Consider the following 18258-nt stretch of genomic DNA (forward strand, 5'->3'; position numbering starts at 1 on the left):
CTCACTGAAGCAAATCAAATAATGAGTATCACATGGAAACTCATATAGACTATGGAGCTGATTTGGCACTCTTGGCTTTACCCTCTTCTACCACAGCCCATCAACAGAGCAGGATGGAGGATGACACAGCCTTTGCCGATGGGTTTCCCCAACTAGGAGAACCTGGGATTTGTTTCATACCTCAGTGACCACAGAGCCTTTTATTCTCCTTCTCCCATCCAAATCTACCCCCATACTGTTGCTTTTTTACAGCCTCCTTCTATCCTATCCAACCTGTCAGCCCCTCATTCAGATTAAGCCTTTATCTCATCCCTCCCCTTGTCTTACAAGATCCTAGTCCCATCATGCTGAGGCCAAAGCACACTCTTGGTCTAGTAATTACATTATTTTTCTTGACTTTTCCAGCCAGCCTCAGTTTTCTGCTCTTTGAACTCAAACTGGTTCTTACTTCTCTCGCCACTTGGATGGAAGCAGGAGGAACAAAGAGCTGCTTCTGTACAACTGTGTCATAATGTCCTTTTTACTCTTGCAAAATCTTCACAAAATACAGGAGAACTGTAACTTTTAGTGTAGAGGGACAATTTCTGACAGGTGCAGCAAAAGGGATGTCCTCAAGACCATGGCAAATGTTGAATCTTTGCCTTGAGACACAGCAGCACCATAGATTCTCAAACTCTCATGTGATATTACAGAACAATTTAAAGAATGCATTTGGAGAAAGGCTTTACAGCATTTTGAGACTGCTTCAACATCAAAAACTGAGTAGAACAAGCTGCAACTCAAACCAATTGGCGAAAGTGCACGTATCAGAACCAGGCCCTATCAAAACCACATCTTCAAGCCCCAGTGCTCTGTCCTCACCTTTTGGAGGGATCTCGCTTTGCAGGGCAGCCCTGAGGAAGCCAAGTGCTGGGGAGTGCCCAGGGCAGACACCGCCGTGCCCGGCTCCTCCAGCTTTTCCATGAACTGCGCGCTGTCGTAGAGGGACGCTGGGGACTGGGGGCGGCTCCCACCCTGTTCCACCAATGCCATCTGCGCCTGGCCAGTGTCCTCGTCCCTGCACTGCAGGCAGGGGTCGTAGGGCTCCGCCCGGCAGCACTCCCAGCGCTCGGCCGTGCTGTCCCTGCTGTCCCGGCCGCGGCGGCAGTCGGCCTCCATGGCAGTGGAGATGAGGTCGGGGCTGGAGCCCGAGACGCGGCGCTGCGCGTGGTTGCTGAGGGGGCTGCGCAGCGCGGCCGCGGGGCCGAAGTAGCGCAGGTTGTTGGCGCAGGTGGCGATGTCCTGCCCGTGGGCGTGCAGCCGTGAGTGCTGCCCGTGGGGACTGTGCCCGGGCTGCTGCGGCGCCATGGGGGCGTGGGGAGGGTGGGGAGGGCCGGGCTGGGGGGCGTCATCCTGCGCTGGCTGGTTTTTCAAGATCCCTGCAAATTCATTGTAGCTGCCTTTGCTGTTCCCCCGGCGGTGCCGGGGCTTGCTGCGGTACCGGCTTTTGCCACTCGGCGTTGACATCTTGGGACTTCCTGAGACTGGGGAGCCATTGGATGCTGCTTCTGTGCTGGGTATGCCCTCTGACTTCAGTAGATCTGGCCTGGGAGACAAGGAGAAGTTACATGTCAAGCCACAAACAAAGAAGTGACACTGGCCCAGAGCCAGGAAGAAGAGGCAGCTGGAGCCAAAAGCACTCTCTGCTTCCTAAAATCTACAGGCTGCCCTCCCCTTCAGCTGCTTGACTCCTGCATTTTGGTCCCTGTGATTCTCTCCACTCAACATCCTCTCCATTCAGCCCATCCTGCTCTACACTCTTGTCTTGCTGTTTTTCCAATAGCTGTCACACACTCCTTTTCCGCTCTTATTTTGATGTTCTCTCCCAAAATAGCTCCCTCTCAGGACCTTGGGTAGAGCATGGCTCTCACTCTGTGCATGTACAATGGTGGTGATCAGGCTGCTCATCTAAGAGTCACGTGGGGATATTAATTCAGAAGTGATTATTCACTTGTAACGAGGACTAACTCCTGGAAATCCCTAAAAAGTAAAGACTAAGACAACTCTTCTAGAAAAAAATAATCTCCCTATCTAAAAGTCATGTAGAAGAGAAATAACTGAAAGGACAGCATGAATTCCCAAATCTCAAATCCCAAATTAATTCCTCAACAATGAATCCACCCTTCCTGAGGCCTGCCTGATTTCCACAATCCCTCTCCCTGCTTATTCCCATCCAAGTCAAGGATGATTTTGGGCAGTTAGGAATTTGAGAAAACACAAGAGATAGCTCCTGTCCAAGCACCATCATCTGCTCAAAAATCACAAGGACCAATAATTAATTCATTCAACCAACACATCCTGTGATTCCATGGTTCCAGAGAGCTGCCCAGGTGGTAGGGATGGCAGGATTCATCCCTTTCACCTTAAGATCATTAAACAATTATGGTTCTGAGGATCAGACCAGGCTTAAATGTGAAACCTCTTTGTCCCACTCTGCATTTCATCAGGCTCAAAGGGAAGGAACTGCCCAGTGGGGATCTACCACTGGCTCTGGCACAGGACTGGGTTGTTACTTCTCACCGTTTGGTCTGGCTGCCTGGTTTATGGGAGACCCCTTTCCTCTTCATTAACTTCTCCACTGTATTGGGGTGGATGATTGGTCTGACTGGGTGGCGTTTGTAAGTCCCAGGGTACTTCTTTTCCACTGCTTGTTCCCTCCTGAAACATCAGGGAAAAAAAGAAAACAAAACCACATCAGTTGTGTCTCTCCCCACCTGCTGCTCCCCCTGGACAGGAACTGGCTCTGCAGGGAACATGCTGCATGCCCAATTGCTCTGCTGGGAAAGCACACAGACACTTCTAAACTCCTTCTAAATTCCTTCTAAATCAGGCAGCAGGCACAAGGCCCTGGCACACAGTCCAGGAGCAGCACTGCCATTCCCTTCATGCATGGGCCAAAGGATGCCAGCCTCAAATGGGAAGGTGCCTTTCTCCAAGTCAGTAACCACTGACAGTAGTCTGCAGGAATTCACTCCAAAGGTATTGAAGTGGAGGGAGAAGACCCATCTTTATTGATCAGCATCGACTCCAGTTTATTGATCAAATTAAACACCTTTTATAACAGTGTTAATTCACTTCATGCATATTGCAAAATCTGAGCTCCTGATAGGCTGTAGAGAAAACTTCAGCTCCTCCTTTTGTTTACAATACCTGAAGTTATTTTACTGAAACCAAGATCAGTGTTCTCACCATGATATGAAAAGTTCTCAAAACCTTCATATCTGTTCCCAGTAGCAGCCAAGGACAGAACGGTCTGAGAATCTTGTTGTTTATATAAAAGGTGGCTGAGAACCTTAATTATTTACAGAATCAAGCCTGGGAAAGGCTGCTTTTTTCCCCTTAGCTGAATCCCTTCATGGCCTCTTTCTTTAAGCCATGCTTGAACCAGGCTCTCCACACAAAGGGACCTCTCCCTGCTCACCAGCAATTCCCTAACCTTTGTGGTTAGTCAGGGGACACTAAATCTGCAATCCAGTTTAGGAATGAAGGGCTGTTTGTGCTCTGCTCTGCTGTGTGCAGACTGCTCACATCACCATCCCAGACACGTACTTGATGAGCTCCTTCTCCCGCACCTCCAGCTGCAGCATGATAGCACTGAGCTCCATGTACAGGTTATTGGCCCGCTCCAGCTTCCGCTCGTAGTGCTCACGGATATCCAACGCATGTCTGAAAGGCACAGAAGGCTTTAGTCCAGCCTGACTTCCGTGGACCAAGAGAAGAGAATGAGCAAAAGTACAGGTGCTTTAGGAAAAGGTCTTTAAAAAGGCAAATTTGCCAGCTGTACTGCACTGAATCCCAGCTACAGCTAACAGTGAATGATGACTGATTAAGAGCCTGACACAGCAATAAATCATGGTATGGTTTAGAAAGTGTTTAACAGCCTTGAAAGTGTGGCAACACTTCTCCCTAAAGGAGCTGCAAATGCATCACACACACACCCAGGAGCCCTCTGGCCAAGCCCTGATCAGCCTGTTTGCACAGAGAAGGGGCTAAACCAGCCTCTACAGGAACAGGAAAGGAGTCATGTGTCTGCATTTCATTAACAGCAGGGTGTCCACACAGCTCCAGTACAGCTGAAAGATGTGGCCACCCAAAGCTCCCTGCAGACAGGGAACACTGAACAACCACTGCATCAAATTCCCTGACCAAGGGCCCCTTTGGCTCCTCAGGTTTGACACAGAACTGCTTCTTAGAGTTTTATGTTTCTCTGTCTATTGTATTTGCAAATTTGTATCACAGGATACAATTTCCCTTCTTTAAATAAACCCTCTGCTTTCATTTTTAAACTGGTATAATCAAAATGCATTTCAGTGGGCTGTTTATACGAAGTATGTTCACTTCTCTGTAATAACTAACCCAAAGAAAGTATCAGGGTAGAGAAAGCTCATAGCCAGCCTCAGGATGGATTTCCCACTGAGATGGATGTCTCTGCTTCAGTGCTGCTATCACAAACATCAATTTTCAGGCAGAAATATTCCCTGGGAAACACACAAGCCTTTGCCACCCTCTCTGGAGCAAACTGTTGAGACTGCCCAAGAGCAGGGACAGCTCCCACTGCTTCTCTCCAGCTCCCAGCAGCTGAGCAGTGCTCATGGCCTAGGCCAGGCCCATGGCAATTTTGGTTTCCAGGTTCAAAGGAATTTAGGCTGCCCAAATTTATACCACCAGGAATACTGGGTCCTCTTTTGGGAACCTCAGTTCAAGAGAAGAATAAAGAGAGTCAGGACTGGAGCAGGAGGCTCTGTGAGAACAAGCTGAGGGCTCCTTTAGCCGGGAAGGGAAGGCTGGATACGAAAAGCAAACAGTACACACAAAAGACTGAACAGACCTCAGCTCTTCTCTCCGACGGCGAATCAATTCTTCATCCAGCCGGTGGATACAAGTTCCTTCACTTTTAATTTTCTCAAAATGTTTCTTCACTTCTTCTCTCCATTCAGCCTAGGAAAGCAATTTACTTTTAGCTATTTACAAAGAATTGGGATCTGTAGGTGCACCACAAAAAAATTCTTGGGCAATGTTGTTTGTGTCTGCAGAAAATTACAGCTTTGGGTTGAGAATGTATTTTTGTTAGCTGAATTATTTTGGGTAACAACACCACAGCACATTTAGTGCCAGCATTTTCACATGGTATTTACAATTTTGTGCCTCAAACATAGAATTTACAACATATCTGCATTTTCTAAGAAATAATTTTTTTGATTTCTAGAGTTCATTTTGTCCTAAGAGAACATTTTCTTTACTTTTGGTGGTGAAAAAAAGTAGAAAGGTTCATGATTTTGAAAGCCCCATGATGATGCCTGTCTAGAGTGATAGTCTACTTGACCCTTGAAGCTCTGGTTCCTGCAACAGAAGTCTCAGCTTGGGAAAGTTTGGGTAAAAGATTTTTAAATGCCCATCAGGCAGCTCCTCCCCAAGAATCAAACTGAAATCATGGATCCAGACTTTCTCTACTCAGTTCACCTGCCAGAATCAGATCCTTGGAGCTAATTCCAGCACTCACAGGCTACAGCCTTCCCCAGTTACCTGGGATTTGAAGTAGGTTTCCTGAGGAGTAGCCAGCACATCAGCAGAGGCGATGTCCAGGTGCATCAGTGTCTGCCGGAAGGACGGACGGTTCCGGGGCTTGCTCTGCCTGAAACAAAACAGAAACAGCCAGGGGGAGGTGAGGATGGGCACTGCCAGCCCCTCCTGCCCTTCTGGGGTGTGGATTGGGCACTGCCAGCCCCTCCTGCCCTTCTGGGGTGTGGATTGGGCACTGCCAGCCTCTCCTGCCCTTCTGCGGTGTGGATTTGGCACTGCCAGCCCCTCCTGCCCTTCTGGGGTGTGGATTTGGCACTGCCAGCCCCTCCTGCCCTTCTGGGGTGTGGATTTGGCACTGCCAGCCCCTCCTGCCCTTCTGTGGGAGGGATGGGCACTGCCAGCCTCTGCTGCCCTTCTGGGGGAGGGATGGGTACTGCCAGCCTCTGCTGCCCTTCTGAAAGGGTCTCACTAGATCCTATTCTCTGACCCAAGCAGCTGACAGGTTAGAGCAAAGGAGCTTTTCTGGTTTTCTCATCTGCTGAATACAATTTCATTGTGCTAGAGGTGGTTTGTTATGAACCATTTGAAGAAAAAAAAAGAGGTGCAAATGTTTAAAACCAGAAAATGGGACTACAGAGTGAAAGATCACAGAAAAGTACAAAAATGTTTGGATTTTTGAGAAAAAGGACCAGCACTTGAGTTTCAGGACCGAATCCACCTTGCACAGGGCAAGAGCAGCTTCTTGAGCCTCCTCTCCCCTACCAACCACCTCCTTCCACTAGGTGGGGATACAAGTGTTTGTAGGTTCTCTGTAACACCGAGCTGCACAAGCTGCCACAGCCCCACTGCTGCAGCTCAGGGCAAACAGCCACTGGGAGAGAGCCACACGTGCTCTGGCCTCTTGTCCCCTTTGTGCCATGGGGAGGAGGGCTGGTAAAACCCATGGAGTGGGAAAATACTGGAAGACCCTTTATACTGTATCAAGATGTAATTACAAAGACAAAGCCTCAGTGTGAAACCCAGGACAAAGAATTTCAGCTCTAATCTGGTACACGGAGGAAACTGAAAGCATTTTCCATATCTGAACCTGGAAAATCTGTGTTCCAGAAGGACATCTCATATTTCTCTTTGTCCAATCCAAAATCCAGTAACTCACAAGAGGTTTTCTGAGTGAAAAAATCAGTTCCCTTCACTTTGGATGTGGCCTCAAGGAATTTTACCCCTACTTTCCTTCCAGCTTCTTCTGTCTTCCCACAGAGCCACCTTTTATCCCTCACTTTGCCACAACAAAGCAACACCTTCTGGGAAGGCTCCTGAAGATGTCCTGACATCTAGGCCTGCTGCCACAAGGAAGCAGAATCCAGAATGTTAAAAGTTATTGCTCCCAGGACAAGTGTGAGAGTATCTCAGAGCTCTGGGCTCCATATTCCCACCCTGACTTTCATGGGTTTTGCTGGGAGGTCTGTGCTGTGTGGGCTTCAGGCTCTTACCAGGTTTGCTTCATGAGGATTTTGAAGCCATCTGGGCAGGTGGAAGGGACAGGAAGGTGGAGGCTGTTACTGCCCACTCCCCAAATGATGGCTGAAGAGTCCACGTCCTTGTAGGGAATCTCTCCTGTGAGCAGCTCCCACAAAACCACCCCAAATGACCTGAGGAAGAAATAAACCAGGATAAATTGAGTTCACATACAAGCTGTTAACAGAAACATCTGGAGCTTGAAAAAAAACACAGTATGGGGGCAAAACAGGGAAACAGGGATGTCTGGTCCAAAAGTGCAAGTAGGTGCAACAGTGGTCTTTAGCACACCAGGTAACTCCTCTGCTCCAGCACAAAACCACACTGGTTTCCACCCATCCTTTCCTGCCTCTTTGTGAGATTTTAAAGTCCCTGAAAGCACATTTTCTGTACAGATTAAGTCTTGTTCCCCTTAAATGAAAAGACTCCGAAGTCTATTCTCAGATAGACTCTGGACTGTTCTTGCTGCTAAGAACAGATGATTGACTACTGCACAGACTGACAAGTGTCTTACAGAGACAACACAACAAAGGTTTTGTGGCTTTTTTACATTTCATTTAACTCGTTTTGTTTTCTTTTCCCTAACCAAAGGCTCCCTCTGCTGTTACCTGTAGACCCAGGTAAAAGTTTCAAGGTCTGAGATTCAGCACTACAACTACTGCAACACAGAAATCAGGAAACAAATGCTACTTGTATAACTGTCAGTACCAAAAGCACATGAGGTCTCATTTGATATTCCTTTTGTTCTGAAGAAAGGAGGGATAAAGTAAAAAAAAAACCAAAAAACACCAAACTTAAGAGAACTCAGGGAAAGAAACTCCCACAAGAAACATGTAGTTAAGAAAGCCCACTTTGCTTCTCTTCCTTAGTGAAGTTACCAGACAGAACCAAAACCTTAATTTTTAACAGCAAATATTTGTTTTGTATACAATCATCACCCAATAAAACACCAAAGAAATACCAAACCAGTCAATACAGAGATAAACAAATGTTGATGTGCACTGTTACTGCACATCAACAACTGGGCTGTGATACAGCTGAAGCACCACCATCCCGATTTCCAAGCCAGATGTGCCACCTCACTGTGTCCCCCTCCTCTGTGGGACACCAACCCTGCCAAGCTGCAGACCACAGCCAATTGAAAGGTGAGAAGGATGTTTCTGGCTTGTACCAATATCCAGTGCTTTTATTAAGCACAGAAAGACTTCTAAAGGACAAACTCCCAGGCCTGAACAACCACCAGTCAGGAAATAACTTCATGTGAAAAATACTGCACTTTCAAAGCCCACTGGTTTCAAATCATGTGTAAAAAAAAAAGAAAAAAAGCAACAAACAAGCAGATTTTGAATATTTCTGGCCTCAAAATCATTTTCTGCAAGAAAGCAGGGCTCCAGGAGGTTGGACAAACTACCAGGGAAAGCTCATCTGGTTTCATATTTGTTATGACTAAGAACTGACAAAGGATTTCCAAGACTCCTGATAAGATTATAGATTTATTTTTCTGCATGCTGTTTGAGATGAGAGAGAGCAGACATATAAGCAGCTCAAGAACTGTTCTCATTTGTTGGCAGCATTCATGAACATCATTTTTATTCATCTTGAAGGAGGAATGGATGGCAAGGGAGAGTCTGAGCAATCACCACTGTTGTGAACTCCAGAGGAATTGGCACCAAAGAGTAACACCTCCATGCCACTAAGGGAAGGACAAAGTGAAATATTCCTGAACAGAAACCACTCTAAAGGACAGAAAGCTGAGGGTGGAAATCCAGCACCACTTGTCCTCACAATCCTGTGATTCAAGGGAGGGGTTCAGCAGACAAATGCTGGGTGTATTTTCTTTCCAGAACAACCCAAGTGTTCTCCCAGAGGAGCTGGCTGTGCTGTGACCTGGACATCCAAAATAAACACACAGAACACCATGGGCACAAGAGCAGCTGCACACCACAGGTAACATCACCTTCCCTGCAGGAAATCTTGCCCTTCAGGTCAAGCCCAGCCTGAGCTAGAACTCCAGAGCAGCTCCTCACTCCACTGCCTGGACCAGCCACAGCTTTGTCCAGCAGCCCCCTGCCCTGCCAGGGAAGGGACAGCAACTGAAGCTGAAAAACCACAGGAAGCAAAATCCCTCCTGGCTATAAAGCAGGGAGAAGGGTATTTGTCCTGGCTGCTGACATTTAATATGTAGAAATAATGAGGCAGAAACAGAGATGCAGATCCCTTGAGGGCTCTGAAACCTGTGGAGAGGCTTCCCAAAGGAACTCCAAGGCCAAGCCCTCTCAAGCATTTTTAATAGCACAGAGACTGAACAGTTCCTTGTGTTCATTTTGGACACAGAGCATGTTCCGCATCGATGGAAATAGGCTCCAAAACTCTTACAACCTGTCCTGGTTTCCTCCCTCTTGGATCTGGGATTGGATTCACTGGACTGGAATCCTGAGGCTGCCCACACAACAACCAGCCTGGTGTGCAGGAAGCACAAGGGGCGGGGAGCTGAGCAGGGGCCTCCCCACAGCTCCAGAGTGGCCCTCTGAGAGCCAGAAGGGATGGAAAAACCACCCTGGCTGTGGAGGCTGCTGAGGGGGCCTGAGCACAGCACTGGGAGAGAGCTCTGGGCTGGATAACGACACAGGGAAGAATTTCTGCATTTGCTTCCTGCAAGACACAGACTGCACTGAGCCTTAGCTGGAACCTGTGCCATTCCCTTTCCATCAGAGTCCACCAAAGCTCAGGGCACAGGCAGAAGGAGAAATGAACAGCCCAACACAGAGCAAACCATGCTCAAGCACAGGAAAGGACATGGGAAGTGCTGGGAAACCAAGGGACTGAAGGGAAGGTGAAGGTACATGACCACGAACAGGACTCACCAGATGTCCACCTTCTCGGAGACGGGCTCGTTCCGTATCACCTCCGGGGCCATCCACGCCACCGTCCCCGCAAAGGACATCTTGGTACTCTTGTCACTGAGCTCTTTAGATGTACCAAAATCTGAAATCTTTACTGCATCTGTGTGTGTAACCAAAACACTAGAAAAAGGAAGAAAAAAAAGTCATCACTACTTTGTGATTTTTCTTACACCACAACAGCCACAGGAGTAAATCTCCTCTTAATCAACACAGCCTGTTGATGAGGCCACACTGCTCACAAGTGCAGTACACAAGAAAATATTTTGTATTTTCCCCAATAAAAGCTCTCACTCTCTTTTGGGTGGTTGTGTTTTGTGCCTTAAATGCATTTCTTAATGCTACGAGTCAAAAATCAATCTCAATAAAACTGTAAATTAACAAGTAACTGAGGATCCAGAGGCAAAGCTGTACCTTAAACTGTGCTGCAAATCATCTAAAAGCATTATCTTAATGCACTGTCACAGACTAAAGAAGTAATAAACATCTAGAGAATAAGAATATAAAGAAGTCAGAACATTTTAGTCAGAAAGCAACAGAGAAATGAGGAAGACACATTGCAGAAAACCAGGGAAATAATAGGAGAATAAAAAGGAAAACTAAAAAGGCAGGAGGCAACAGAATACCCCACTTTCCAAAAAGACTAGATATTGTCAGATCATTAAATATTTCCTGACTGCTATTTATCATGGAAGATACCAGTAAAATTTCCACTCTTGTTAAGTGCCAACAAGTTGCAATAGTTTCACTCTCATTGGTTTTGGGTCAACATGGAGCAAAAAATAATAGAGCCTTTTGACCAAACTTTAACCTATTTCTCAAGAAAAGGATAAAATAGCCCCAACCAAGGGATGTTTAAGCAGCTGAGACTCACTCTGATGACCTGAAGAACCACAACTGAGGGATGTTTAACTTTGGTGACTTGAGGAACCCAAACTAAGGGATGTTTAAGCAGCTGAGACTCACTTTGGTGACTTGAGGTCTCGATGGATGATTTTGTGGAGGTGCAGGTAGTTCATGCCACTGGCAATCCCCGTGGACCAGTCCACCAGCAGGCGCGGGGTGACCTTCCTGCCGGCGCGCAGGACCTCGTAGAGCTGCCCGTGGGCACAGTACTCCATGATGATGCAGTAGCACGGGGCCTGGGTGCAAACTCCCCTGGCAAAGACAGCACACAGTGAGCAGCAGCAGACAGACAACCAGACAGGAAGGGTGGCCACCACAAGGGTCACAACCTACTTGAAGGCGATGATGTTGGGGTGCTTGAGCTTCCGCAGGTGCTTGATGTCGGTCTCGTTCTGGTCCCTCACCTTCTTGATGGCCACCTCCTCTGCGCGGAACTTGCCCAGGAACACGGCGCCCTGAGCCCCGCTGCCCAGCCACTGCAGCTCTGAGATCTCCTCAAAGGGCACCTCCCACGTGTCTGGGAAACAACGGGATAAGGGAAAAGGTCAAGAACATGGAAGCTGTCAGAGCACACCAGGGCAGCAGCTGCCACCTCCTGCACCACACGGTGGGCTCTTCTGGAGGGAGTAGGTGACATCTTCTGGCTCACACTGCATGTACTCAGCCCCAACAACCCTGTCAGCCACCTCCAGCCTGCTCACTCCCATCCTTGCAGCTTTTTCCCCACCCTGCTAACCACTTGTGTGAGCCACTCCAGCTTGGCAGGCAGCAATTTACCATACCAGGGACCCTGGACTGTTGGGAATTTAGCTGCTAGAGAATGGAAAAGTACAAAACTGTGGCTAATTCCAAGTCTTGCACCTGTGTAGATAGCGTGTCTTTGAAGCCTAGCTGTTGTAAGATAACAAACAGTGAAAGAGACATGAGAAAAGAGAGATGTAACCCCTAAGGAATGAGGAAGAGTTCATGGTATAGTTTAACCAATAGATTGCTTGGCTTACAGAATACTCATAAGCTCATTATTTGCTGTATAAGTGTTTGATACTTTCTTCAATAAACTGGACCAGAAGGACCTGAAGGACCTGAGGGACCGGGACCAGACTGGACCTGAGGGCCTGTGATGAACCAACTGGTGTCCTGGTCCCCTTCCTTCGACACTGGACTGGCAATTTTGGGAGGAGATCCTCTACCCCAACACTGAACAAAGTGAGTGACTCCACTGAAAAGCATAGATTAGAAGGAACATTTAACATTCACAAGTGATATAAAAATATTGAGGGTCTTTTTCACTCCCTGAAATAAACAAAAATAGGAAATGAAAGTCAGAGGTGGCAGGCTGTAAAACACCAGGGCAGCAACCACCAAGATAGCCAACACAAAGCATATCAAGCACCAGCAGCAGGCACAGAAATAGGCCCTTCCCACAACAACATCGTGTATATCAATGTCAAACAGGCAAACAACCTTAAGCAATTCCTCCTCTTTGGCACCCACACACATTTGTAGGGACAGTGCTGCAGAGGTCCAGTGACACTGTATAAACTGCTTCAATAGAACTGCACCCATCAAAACAGAAAGCTCTGTTCCCTCTCAGTCACCTTGAAATTACCTTAAATCTCACAAACAGCAGGATAAAAGGCAGGCAACAGTTTATTTACTGTAATTCAATAAAGATCTACATTTGGAGAATAAATTATTTAGCAGCAAACCCAGCAAGTAACCCACTGCTTTCTGAAATAAAAGGAAGTCACACCTGTACAGATCTCTGTTTCACATGACTCATCCAGACTCGGAGCCTTTGGGATGCTCCCAGGGCTGCAGCTGGGATTATGTCAAAGTGTCCATTCTAGATACTGTTATCACTGAAGGCAAACTTGTATTCCCAACTGTGAACGGGCTGATCCCAGTTCAAAGCTTTCCCTGGGATCATCCTGGGACAGACAGGCAGGGGCTGCTGCCTCCTGTTGAGTGAGTGCTCCCCAGGCACGGCCATGGAAAAGCTGCTCTCCCCCAGAGCCAGGCCCCAGCACTCCTCCTGCTCACTGAACTAAAACCAAAAACATTGCTCATTTCCAGCACAAATTCCCTGTCCTTGGCAGGGCAGAGTTCAACCCCCAGCACATGTTCCTTCCCAGACACAAGGCTATTTTCCATACTCATGGATCTGCTCACAGCTCTGAACATAAACTGGCATTTACATCTTTGGACATTTAAACACAAAAAGATTTTAAATAAAGAAAATAACTAGATCATTAATAAAATTCATTCACTCATGATTAAATCAAGAAGATCTGTATTTCTATTTAATTCACACATGCATCACTTCTAAAGGGAGGTGGCAAATAGAGGTGATTTTTGTGCATGTTGATGAACAGCATTTTTATATAGGCAACATCAAAACTATTCTGTTGTACTAAAATAGCTGTTTCTTTCATAGAATCGTGGAATGGACTGGGGGGAAGGGATCTAAAAGCCACAGGCAGGGACATCTTCCACCGTCCCAGGTGGCTCCAAGCCCTGTCCAGCCTGGCCTTGGACACTCCCAGGGATCCAGGGGCAGCCACAGCTGCTCTGGGCACCCTGTGCCAGGGCCTCAGCACCCTCACAGGGAACAATTTCTCCCAAATATCCCATCTATCCCTGCCCTCTGGCAGTGGGAAGCCATTCCCCCTTGTCCAGAGTCTCTTTCCATCCTTACCTGTGGGAAGTCTGTCTTTCCTGTACAGGACACAGAACACTGACATTCATTTCCATGAGGCATTTACAGTTTGTGAGCACTAATGGATAACTGTATCCTCTTGGAAGCCTAGTTTGCTCTCAGTATTCCCTATCAGGTAATATTACCTTCCTCTAATATTCCCTCTACAATGGCAAAGGCTGAGAGAGGCTGTAAACAAAGTAAGCAAAAGTTCATGTGGTTCTTTCTGCAAAGTCATCTCGTGTTTATTTCGGAACACAGATGCTCTCCCATATCCCATCTGCATCCTGGTTGTCAGGGGCACAATTCAGGAAAGAGGTTTCAGTGTAGTGACAGTGAAATATCCCACGTCTTGGGGAATATCAAGAAGAACAAAGAGCTAAACCACAGGTAACACACAGTGCAGCAGTCAGACTCTTCTGGGCCCTAAGAAACCAGTGGCATACTTCCCCTAAATAAATTAGAGTGTAATAGCAGCAGGAATTGCACCAGAACTTGAGTTTCTGAGGTGATTAAGAACCATTTGAGTAGAATGATGAGAATCTATTTCCCATGGGGAAGAAACACAGGAGCAGCCTGAGCCATTGAACCAATCTCTTTGGAGGAAGCTTTTCCCAGCACTGGCTGCTCTCCAGCACTGGCACTGTGACAAGAAGTATCTCTGGTTTACACAGACCCCCTCTGACAGGCACCTTGCTCTCCAGGTAGACACAAAAACTCTAAAACTCTCACAATGATGGTAAACACACAACTTGTGAAAGGGAAGGTGAAGCAGCTCCTGGAGACAGTTTCTTAATCCAAAGGAAATGGCTGGGAAGTCTAATGAGTCTCTAGGAAACACAAACAAGTCTTGCTTTAAAGTGCTGGAGTCGCAACAATCCCAATTAAATAACTGGTAGATGCAAATTAAAGAACTGAGTGTGTCTCCCTGAAAGCATTCACCAGCAGCCTTTAGAAATCAGGGTAAACAACTGGAAAAACATAGGAGGGAGGGATTTTATGGGTCAAACCCCAAGTACTTAAACCCCAGATAATCAGCTGGCACTGAACAATACAAAAGCAAATATTCCCCACAGGAATGACTCCTCACCAAGCAGCGATTGGCATCACTTGGTCAACCAGCACAGAGCCTGTGGCAGCTCCCAGCTGACCAAGGCTCTGCCCAGCCCGTGTCCTGCAGGGAAGGACAGACACATCCCTCTTTTTGACCATTTGGGTGTCAGGAAGAACACTCAAGCAGTAATTTCTACAAGAAGATAATGCAGAATCATTTAAAAGCTGTTCTTATCTTTTCCCTCTTTCACCAAGTCACAGCCAAAGCTTCACAGACAATATGGGCTCAAGGACATGAAACCTATTTGTCTTTTACTACTTGCAACCACAACCCCACCACCATGTCCCAAAGCATGGCCTGCAGGGCAGCCAAAGCAGGTGGGCAGGGACACCAGGGAGCAGCAGAAAGTACCACAAAGCACCCGCAGGCAACATAAAATGGTTTGGGTTGGAAAAGATCTTAAAGCCCATTCCCTTCCTCCCCCTGCCATGGCAGGGACACCTCCCACTATCCCAGGTGGCTCCAAGCCCCATCCAGCCTGGCCTTGGACACTTCCAGGGATGCAGGGGCAGCCACAGCTTCTCTGGGCACCCTGTGCCAGGGCCTCAGCACCCTCACAGGGAAGGATTTCTTCCTAATCTAATCTTAATTAGTTTAAAACCACTCCCCCTTGCCCTGTCGCTACTTCCCCCTGTAAAAAGTCATTCCCTCTCTTTTATAAACCCTGGGGAGCCACATGGCTGCAGATCCAAACTGGGCTCCTACCCCTGCTGTTGATTCAGCCCAACAAAAAGGATTACTCCAGGATGAGGCTTTAAGTAGTTGTCTCATAAAGAAGGGGGGAAAAAATCATCTGCACAGATCCATGGCAGCAGCCCAAAGCTGTAAAGCAGCTCCCAGGGAAATGAAAAGCCACCACAATCCTCTCCCTGCTGCTGAAAGAGCCCCAGACATTTCTTCAGCCACACAGCACTTGCACAAACACAATCCATGCATCCTCTGTGCTCTTGCTAAAAGACAGGAAAAATAAAAATAATCACATACATCAGTTAGTGAACTGCTGGCTTGTATGTAGCTGATGAAATGCACACAAAGATGATTTTCTGGTGGCAAGAAGCAAGAATGAGATCATCTGGAAAAGAGAACATGAATATTCTCACAAAATCCTCAAGTTTCAGCACAGAAGCAGTTTGAAAAGGTTTATCCTTGGGTAACAGAAGTGTACTACTGCCATCAGGGTAACAGATGTCATCAAAACAAGACAATAGAGGAGCTCCAGAAGAAAAAATAATTTTTTTTAAAATCTTCTTTTCACTCCCCTTTCTAACAATGAAGACACTGAAAATGCAGCTCAACCACACAGCTACATATAGCTGATCCCAATTAATCCTCAGCCTTACCACATCTGTAGCCAGTTCAAATCTGCCTTTTAGAGGAGCCTGATGCCAGCAGCAAACAGCAGAGTGCCCCTGGATGTGTGGCTCTGAACATGCTCCCACCACAGGGAGCAGCAAGACCCCCTGTGCACAGGAACGAGCTCTGCGTGCACCCTCCAGCCCCAGCTGCTCCTTTTCATTCACTACTGCTTCCATCTTTTAGTTTGGTGTGTGAGTGTCCCCTGTGGGTCACCAGAGCACAGACTGCACTGTGGGCTCCAGTGCAGCTGCTGGCCCTGCTCTGTGGAAATGGGATCTCTCTGTCCCACAGGCAGCTCTCCCAAAGCCACCACTCTGAGGTGACAGGGACACACCAGCACAGGAGGGCTCAGAGACAGCAGTGGGGACAGGTGTGGGACACAGAGAATTGCTGGGAGTGGCCACTGCCACTCTACACCTGTGGCCTTCCCTTACTGAGCATCCAACCCAAAGCACTGTTACACAGGCACTGCCCAATGCCTGCTCTGAATGCCATCTGACTGCTCAGAACCTCCTTTTCCTTCCCAAGGGAGACTCCCCACCCAGACAGCCCTTCCAAAACTGTTCACCCTTCGTGCAATCACCCCAGCAGCCTTAATTCCCCAGGGAACTTTCTGTCACTGTTATTATTTATAGTCTGAACCACAAGTGCCACACTGAATTTACAACACGCAAACAAAACACAACCAACTGTGCCAGAGAATTACAAAGCAAGCAAACCCTTGCACAGAGAACTGCTGTTCAGGAGACACCTGGAATGTAGAGATGCATTTCCTGCTTGCTTATGAACTGGAAACAACTGACTCTAGGAAGCTGATTTCAAGGCAAATTCATCCAACACGTTATTTAACAGCTCTGTTCCCTCATATTAGGAGCTGTTCCCTATCCCTCTGGGGTTTAGATTTGAACCACTCAGACAGGTTTCTGACCTTGTATCTTATAATTTGTCAGTGCCAAAAAGCCATTTGATTATTACTGAGTGATGCTCAAAGGAGACTTTGCCCCATGGTACTGCAGTGGCCAGGCTGTTCCCATTTTCCATAAGCCTCAACCATTTCAGCTCCTTAATTCTAATGACAGCTTGCTCCTTTCCCATCTGCCACCTCCCTCCCCCTGTGCTAGGGGAGAAATCAGACACCAACAGCAGAGCATACTCTGCTCTTTGGTTTTCAGTATCCGCTAAAACATATATAGAGATAGATATATAGATATATATGCAGTCAACTGGGACATCACTTATTCCCAAGCTACAGATTTTATATGTATTTATACTCACATACACTTACACATTTACGCTTACACACCCAAATGGAAATGGTATAAATATTGAAGAACATATTTCTAGAAAGACAAGTACTAAATGATATTTTAAAGAGGAAAATTACTCCTGAATAAAAAGAAATAAAAGCCTTTTAAAAGAGAAGCAATACTCCTGCTATTTGGTGGTCAACTGGGGACAGCCTTCACCTGGAGGTTATGAAGTGGAAGTGCCTATGTCAGCGTTTTCCATCTGGCATAAAAATTAAAGCAGGGATTAGAAATTAACACAGGGATTGTACCAAGTACTTAAACACAATTCCTTCTGATTCCCAAGCTCAGATTTGGGCCTTGTCACAATTGCCCAAGCTATGGGACTGAACAGGTTTTGACTCCTTCACTGTGGGAACCCAGAACATCCCTCTGGCTGTCCTGGGACTGCCAAGACCCCTGCCAGGGGGCTCAGAAGCCCTGGCACAGAGCCCAAAATACCTGTGGGTTTGATTATGACCCATGGAGCAAATTACCAACCTTGTATGAAGATCAGCAAGCCACAACAGTTTAGGTAGAATAATAATGAAGTTATCACAGGGTGGAAAAGTAGATTTTATAGTTTCTAGTATGGGGCTTCAGGAGGCAAGATGGAGGGATCTGGACATGTCCAGCCTTTCTCCTTCTTCTTCTTGGCCTCCATCTTCTGCTGTGATGTTGGCACTTAGAGATTGGTTTAGAATAGAAGCTCACTGTCTAACTTAGGTGACAGGTATTGGAAAGTAATTGTAAATATTGTACACGTAGTTTTTAGTATAAAAACATAACACCGCCCTGGGGGCAGGCAGAGTGCCTGGAACTGTCCTGCTGGATGGACCTTGGCAGGGCAGGAGAAAGAATTTTATAGATAAGATACAATAAGCAACCTTGAGAGCGAGAAATTAAGAGCCCTGACTCCTTCTT

At 47.0% G+C, this 18258-nt stretch overlaps 1 protein-coding gene across 4 annotated transcripts in view; it reads right to left on the reverse strand.

Annotated features, from left to right (window-relative positions):
* Nucleotides 1-18258, reverse strand: part of MAP3K13 (mitogen-activated protein kinase kinase kinase 13) — a 69798-nt gene that overhangs the window by 4117 nt on the left and 47423 nt on the right. For all 4 annotated transcript variants that reach the window (XM_074546944.1, XM_074546945.1, XM_074546946.1 and 1 more), the window contains 9 exons: nucleotides 11214-11397; nucleotides 10941-11132; nucleotides 9939-10097; nucleotides 7050-7208; nucleotides 5563-5671; nucleotides 4868-4977; nucleotides 3589-3705; nucleotides 2560-2697; nucleotides 862-1585 (listed from right to left, as the gene is read on the reverse strand). In XM_074546944.1, the coding sequence (XP_074403045.1) occupies nucleotides 862-1585; nucleotides 2560-2697; nucleotides 3589-3705; nucleotides 4868-4977; nucleotides 5563-5671; nucleotides 7050-7208; nucleotides 9939-10097; nucleotides 10941-11132; nucleotides 11214-11397 (1892 nt within the window). The remainder of the gene's footprint in view (nucleotides 1-861; nucleotides 1586-2559; nucleotides 2698-3588; nucleotides 3706-4867; nucleotides 4978-5562; nucleotides 5672-7049; nucleotides 7209-9938; nucleotides 10098-10940; nucleotides 11133-11213; nucleotides 11398-18258) is intronic.

This window comes from Zonotrichia albicollis, chromosome 9 (genome assembly GCF_047830755.1).
Source record: "Zonotrichia albicollis isolate bZonAlb1 chromosome 9, bZonAlb1.hap1, whole genome shotgun sequence".
Taxonomy (NCBI): domain Eukaryota; kingdom Metazoa; phylum Chordata; class Aves; order Passeriformes; family Passerellidae; genus Zonotrichia; species Zonotrichia albicollis.